At 30.2% G+C, this 7,440-nt stretch overlaps 1 protein-coding gene across 1 annotated transcript; it reads right to left on the bottom strand.

Annotated features, from left to right (window-relative positions):
• Positions 1–731: 731 nt before the first annotated feature.
• LOC109168023 (amino-acid permease BAT1 homolog) lies at positions 732–4,125 on the bottom strand. The gene is made up of 8 exons (XM_019317072.1): positions 3,863–4,125; positions 3,517–3,777; positions 2,809–2,827; positions 2,488–2,707; positions 2,206–2,387; positions 1,611–1,900; positions 1,393–1,522; positions 732–1,290 (listed from the first exon to the last, which is right to left on the bottom strand). Exons 1-8 carry the CDS (start codon positions 3,949–3,951, stop codon positions 901–903), a joined length of 1,581 nt encoding a protein of 526 aa, XP_019172617.1. The 5' UTR covers positions 3,952–4,125; the 3' UTR covers positions 732–900.
• Positions 4,126–7,440: the final 3,315 nt, after the last annotated feature.

Genomic DNA, 7,440 nt, shown 5'->3' on the forward strand with positions numbered 1-7,440 from the left:
AGTCTCAAAATGACGTAACTGAAATAAGAGTTTAGACTACTACTAGCGTACTAAACTAATCTAGTCTAACTCGAACGCTCTCATGAACTGGGTCCACCTAAAAGGGGTTAACAAACAAACAAGTAGAAAGCAATCCCTTAGCACGAAGCTAAGTATAACGTCATTCAACCCTGTAAAATACTACAGTATCTTTTTATCAGAATTCTTTTTATCTTTTTTTTTTCCCTCTTTTTTTCTTCTTCTCTCTTCCCTCTTTATCTTATTTGGCATTGAAAAAATCGTCCAAAAAAATCAACTCTTGAAAATGCTCTATTATTTGCAAAGATTTTAATAGCCAAGGTTTATATTTGAAAAAATTAAAAGGTGATGACAAATTTTAAAAAATCATAATAGTTAGAGAACATTTGTTGGAATTAATTCTACTTAATTTGTACCTATTTAAGTCTTGGAAGAATATTTTATCCAAAATTTCACTTATTTTAATAATTTGAAATACTAAACTAGGTAAAAATTTCAAAGTTAGTAACCAAGACAATTATTGAACGAAATTAGAAATAGAAAATTAAAATAGTAAAGTCACTATAATCGAGAGATTATTTCGATAATTTACTCCAAACAAAATGATAATCTTCGATTAGGGATATGTAGCCTACTCATCTGTGCAATATAGCTCAGATGTCACCATGATTTACATCCTCCCAAATGCTCTGTCGGGCTGGGGTGTGGGGGGCCATTAGGATTGGGGTTCAACCTTTTGGAAGAATATAGCTCAGATGTCTTCACTAGGAAGTGAGAAACAAAAACACAATTTCTCTTTAAGGTTTTTCTTTTTTTATACATCTGAGCAATAACTCTGAAATCTCCTATATTGAATCTTAGGCACTTTACTTTCTACACCTTCTAACTATCGAGAATGACATAATGACATACATCTTCATTGGAAGAGCTATCTATATTTGTGATAGGGCCTTTAAACCAATGCCTAGCACTAAATATCCATGAAGAAACAACAAGAATAAGAAGGCCACCCACTGCTACAGGAGTGTAATTCAGAGTTTGATCTGTAATAGGATAAGCTACAGGCAATGAGAAGAGCACAGAAATGGTCGCCACCCATAGTACAGCGATCCAACCTACGATAACCCCATAACGCCCCAAGTTAAAAGGTCCCGGGACGAATGAATTTCTTGCCAAAGTCACCCGAAACAAGGATGGCAGGGCATAAGCAATGTACAGCCCGATTGTTGCTATTGACGTCATGGCTTGAAATGCCACCAAGCTTCCAAGAGACTGCAAGTATTCTCAAAAGAACGAGTGGAATGAGAAGTGTGAATTTGATTAGTACAATGTTTCTTGTAAAACAGACCAAAAATTGGAGAAAAAGTTAAGTACCGTAAGTGCCATGCAAAATGCTATGAGACTTGAAGCCCAAACTGCGTTAATTGGAACCTCGTGCCTGTTTACTTTATGCCAGAATTGAGAAAATGGCATGGCTCCATCTCTTGAGAATGCATATGCCATCCTAAAACGAGTTTTCCCAAAGTGGTTTCTTTTTCTTAGTACTTTTTATGTATTAGCATACCAATAAATTTGACTACTAACAAGCTTACCTTGAGTTGCTAGTCAGTGAGCTCATGCCACAGAAGTATACCGCAACTGCAATAATGCCTAAGCACACAATTGCACCAGTGCCACTTCCATATCTACTCTTAAACGCGTCATAAAATATTTGAGCAATAGCATAACCCCCCGCATCATTTTCTGAATCCAAAAGATGCGGGATATCAGTGACAGCAAAGGTTATACCGAGTAGATAACACCATCCAGCTAGAAGGGATATGCCAATGGCACTAATGATTCCCTTCGGCCCGTTCACATCTGCATTTTTGGTTTCCTCTGTCTGCACAAAAAGTTTTCAGAAAGCATTTAATTTAACATATGCAATTAATCCGCTCGGTTGCACATATCTAAGGCAAAACCTATCTAATTTCAATACATTGAAAAATACCCCACTATGGTTATTATATTAGTAATTTTTTCAACAAAGTGCTTTTATCTTTGTATATTTTGGAGTTCATGACTCCAGAAGATAATTAGCCAGCAATTTTTTTCTTTTCTTTTCTGCAAGAAACCAGCAATGTAGTGGGTGATTTTGCAGACCACTTAATCCCGATTAATCAGCTTAAATGAAGATAGTACACTCACCATAAGGGCAGATGCATCATAACCTGTTAATGTATACTGGCTCATAAGGAGCCCAAGGACAAATATGTATACTTTGTTATGAATCCCATCACCATTATCAGTGTTGAAGTTCATAAAAACAAACTTGGCACTAGCTCTTTCAGTTGCAACTGTGGGGATCAAAATCATGAGAAGAAAGACACCTGAAATTATAGGAGTCCAATCAGAGTTTCACACAAATACTTATCTTAATTATTTAAAAAAATTATCAAATCGGAGGATGTATTTCTAACTTCTAAGTACCTAATACATTCCATGCAGCAGCAAACTGCCCAAGGAAGGACAGTAATGAGATAGGAAGACTATTTAATATGGCGTGAGAGAAAAGAATTCCACCGTGCATAGCCATAACTACATATTTAGAGGCCTCATAACCGCCGCCATTTTTCCCACCTGAGCCAAGGAGAATCATTACCTGAATCAACTGTGCAAGTGAAAAATCTACACTTGTTGTTACCGCCCACTGCAAACAAATTCAGTGATTAGAGTATGAGAACAGTTGATTCCCAGAATGGAAACAGAATACACCCCAATTATAAATTAGCATTTCGAAATGTAAAATACCTGACCAATAACGTTAAACCTGCAGGGAAGAAAAAACAGACAAAACTTAGTAAGAAGCACAATGTTCTCTACCCGCAAAGACCAATTCTGAATGCCACTTGAACAACCACACTCCGGCCTCTCAGAAAGAGCACCAAATGATACGGCACTCAAGCCAAGACCCTAACTCCACCACAAAAGCTAGTTCATGAGTGGAGGTTTTGCCCAACTTAAGTACCACTCCAGAATCTCTTGTGGAGCCGATATGGGATCTTATCACTTTATCAGTACCGATATGGGATCTTATCACTTTATCAGTATGAAGACTCATTGAACTACTAATACCCATTGCTTAGAGCTAGGAGCAACTCTTATCATCTCAAAATGCAGAAAGTAGAGGACAAGCACAAGACTAATATTATGGAGTACCATATAATTATCTTTATTTTCTGCTTTTCCTTATGGAGACAGACCTGTTCTATTAAACAGCAATTAAATGGAAAGCTGTTTTTGATTCTGGAAGAAAACAATCAACATATGGAAGCATAATTAACACCAAATCTACACTATAATCATAAACCGCATAATAGTCCTAAAATCACAAGAATCTGAACCAAGAAAGGCTACAATTACAATGTACTTTGGGTGGGAATCTTGAAATTGCAGAAGAAAATTCAAAATTCACCACTTAAATAACTCAAAATGATGGGAGATCAAACAGAAAATTACCAGCCAGTGATCCAAGAAGCAAATGGTGCCCAGCTCGGGCCTGCAAGTTTGGCACTCCAGTAATAGAGACCCCCAGAAGTGGGATAAGAAGAGCATATTTCCGCCATAGACAGCCCAACAAACATGGTGAAAGTCCCCGCAATTACCCATCCATAGATAAATGAAATGGGGCCTCCAAAGCTCAATCCAGTGCCGTAAAGGGTGTTCAACCCCGTGATCACAGACACAACGCAGAACGAAAACGCAAAATTCGACAAAACCCTGCAGATTAGATTCCAATCCATCAAAGGAAGCGATAGAAATCTGTAATCCAAAAATTCGAGAAAATCTGTGGAAGAAAATTTACGAGAGGTCGCGCTTGAGCTCTTGCTTGTATCCTAGCTCATGTAAACGTGCATGGCCTGAATCAATCGGGTCTCCGACTTGGATTGTCATGCTTTTTTCACAGCAAAAGAATGTCGAAGTCAAACATTCAGCACAAGCAGTGCCTCTTCCTCTGATCTTCTCAGAGAGCTTTATGTGGTACTATATTTATATTTGTGAATGAGAATCTTTTACTTGTGAAGAAGAATCTGTGTATAGAAGTAAGGATGTTAGAGTTTGAATTAAATTGATGTTTTTGAATGAATGGTAGGAAGTGAGAAAGAGAAGGGTGTAAGGAAACTAGCTACCAAAAATGGTGTTGAATGTTGATGTAATGATATGGACATTTTTGGCTCAACCATGTTATACAATATGAAAGTGGTAAGCATTTATATATTTTTTATTTTTTGAAAAAACTATTATTTGCGCCCGTGCGTTGCACGGAATGAATTTGTTATAAAATTTTAAAAATATTTATATCGATATACAATTGTATAAATTATAAAATCGAATATTATATAATATAATTGAAGAATTGAGTTGCACCGATTATGTTTTCTGATGTTATCAATGCTTGAATTCGAATAAATAATTGCCCAATTAATAGCTAACGTGTAGATATACGCATTCGGTGTTGCAACTTTAGAGATTTTATATATCAGTGTTTATAATTTGTATTAATTGGGCTAATTAGCTCGTTGTCTAGCAACTCAGTTATATAAATTATTTATACGGAAGATATATTTTCTATGTAGATCAGCTATATAGCAATTTTGTCATTTTTGTATATAAAAAAAAAAACATAATATCAATGGCTTAAATTATACATTATTGAAAATCTCTTTATAGCTAGACGACATTGGTAGTAGTAACGGAATTTTATCCATCATCGTCTAAAGTTAAAGCTATCAGACTATCAGGATGGGTGACTCGGAAAAAAGAACATACAATTAACCGTGATTAAAGACAGATTTTTTCAGTAATAACTCAAATATTATATAGTGCAATTAAAGATATGGTTTCGCCCGTGAATTTGTTGTAATATATTAAGAATATCTGGATTGATATATAATTATTTAAATTAGAACATTAAATATTATATAGTGCAATTGAAGATATAGTTTGGATCGTTTATATGTTTTGATGTTATCGTTGCTTGAATTTAAACAAATAATTGCTCAAATTAATAGCTAATGTGTAGATATACGCATGCAGTGTTGTAACTTTGAAGCTTTTATTTATCATTGTTTAGTATTTTTATAAATTAGACAAACATGCTCATTCTTTAGCAACTCAGTTATAGGAATGAATTGCTATCCTAATTCATTTGTATGAAAAATATTTTTTTTTTGTCTAAATTGCTTTAAATTTTTTTTTTTTTTTTTTTTTTGTGTAGATATATAGCAATTTTGTCATTAAAAAAAAAAACATAATATCACCAATTGTATTTACACATTATTAAAACCTCATATTGTAGACAACATTGGTAGTAGCAATATAATTTTGTCCGTCTTCATTTTAATCAATCTATTACATTGTAGTATCTGTTCATATACTTTCTCAACCTACTGAAACACAAAGAACCAATAACACCTCCACTGAGGCTCGAACTTATAATCTTCCAAATGGAAGTCCAACCCGGATACCATTGGACCACATAGTCCTGGTCAATGGTATTTTTACCTAATTTCAGTTTTATTTTTAATTGGTGATGTAGAATATTATTATTGAAATATTTCCGTTCCATTTTTAATTTACCTTTACTATTGTTTAAAATATGTCTTTACTATTGATGATGTAGTATATTATTATTGAAATATTATCTTTTCATTTTTAATTTACTTTTACTTGATGATGTAAAATATTATTATTGAAATATTTTCGTTCTATTTTTAATTTCCGTTCTTTTGTTTTAAATTTTGAAAGATTTATTATGATATAATTGGTTCACATATTTCAATTATTTATTTTTTTCTTTAATTATTATAAACAGAAATGATATTGTACTAATTAATTTATGATATTTATCAAATTATATTTTTAAAAAATATAAGATTTACACATGTCATGAGGGGTTAAAAAAATATTTTAAAATGATTTTTTATTAGTATGAATTTTTATTTTAAAATATTTTATAGCAATCCAAACACTCCATTAGCCTCCCATAAAAAAATTGATAAAAGAAAAGTCATTTCATTAAGAAAATTAAAATTAATTAAAGTAAATCAAATCATGCTATATTTATTTGTAACTGTATATTAATTTTATTTTGAAATCATTGGTTCAATATATGAATTTTTTTTAATTATTATAATTTATAAACAGAAATGATATTCTACTAACTAATTTATAATATTTATCAAATTGTAATTTTAAAAAATACTCAAACACTCCCTTAGTCTCCCACAAAAAACTGATAAAGAAAAGTCATATCATTAACGGAATTAAAACTAATTAAAGTAAATATAATCATGCTATATTTATTTGTAACTGTATATTAGTTTCATTTTGAAATCATTGGTTCATATATTTGAAATTATTTATTTTTTTCTTTATAATTGTTATAAATATGAATGATATTGTACTAATTAATTTATGATATTTATGAAATTGTATTTTTTTAAATGTAGTGTTTTACCCGTGTGTTGCACGTAATTTTTTTTTTGTTTTTATGAATTTAAAATTAAAATAAAAAATAAAAAATGTTAAAATGTACAATATAATAATATAGTTGGACTTTTATATATTTGGTCAAGTATCTATTTTCATAACATACAAAATTTAAATTTAAATTTTGTATGGTTAATATAATCTCTAATCATGTACATATTTAGATAAATTTATAGAAAAAATTCATATAATTAAGTTGATTTATTCCAAATTGTATTATATATATTATTAATTCTAAAAATATGAATAATAATAACTAAGAGAATTGTACTTAGAAATCAATAAAAATGTAAATTCTAAATTTTGTATGAACAAATATAAACTCTAATCGGATGCATATCCTTATATGATTGTATAATACATTGTATATACACATAATATTTATTAATACGTATATAGGAAAATTATAATATAATTTCATTAATTTTAATTTATATTGAAAGATTTATACTTAAAAAATTATATTTAGAAATTTAAAAAGTGTATGTATGTATATTTTAAAAAAATTATAAATATTCATGTTTTGTTAATTTTATAATTTCATTTCATATTTTATTAATTATAATTTAATGAAATTGTCACAAATATTTCTACGGAAGAAATCTTATATTTCTCAAATTTCTTAATTATATTATTTATAATTACCAAATATTGTGGCAATTACAATAATAATTTCATTAATTATATTAATTATAACATTTTTTCTCTTCCAGTATTTAAATACATTACCATACTAATTACACAAAAGAAGGAAAGAAAAATTATGAGAATAATTACCTTTAATAAATTAGAAAATTATATTAAAAATAATCTATATGTATTAAGGTAAGTATATTTATTTTGTGCCCAATAATATTATACATTAAGTATAAAAATATATATGTATATAAA

The sequence above is a fragment of the Ipomoea nil genome, unplaced genomic scaffold, assembly GCF_001879475.1.
Source record: "Ipomoea nil cultivar Tokyo-kokei standard unplaced genomic scaffold, Asagao_1.1 scaffold3171, whole genome shotgun sequence".
Lineage (NCBI taxonomy): Eukaryota > Viridiplantae > Streptophyta > Magnoliopsida > Solanales > Convolvulaceae > Ipomoea > Ipomoea nil.

Coding starts and splice junctions, on each gene's coding strand:
- LOC109168023 (XM_019317072.1), bottom strand. CDS start 3,951: ATGACAATCCAAGTCGGAGACCCGATTGATTCAGGCCATGCACGTTTA. Junction 3,778..3,862: donor GAGCTCAAGCGCGACCTCTC/GTAAATTTTCTT, acceptor TCTAATCTGCAG/GGTTTTGTCGAATTTTGCGT. Junction 1,291..1,392: donor CATTTTGCATGGCACTTACG/GTACTTAACTTT, acceptor GAATACTTGCAG/TCTCTTGGAAGCTTGGTGGC.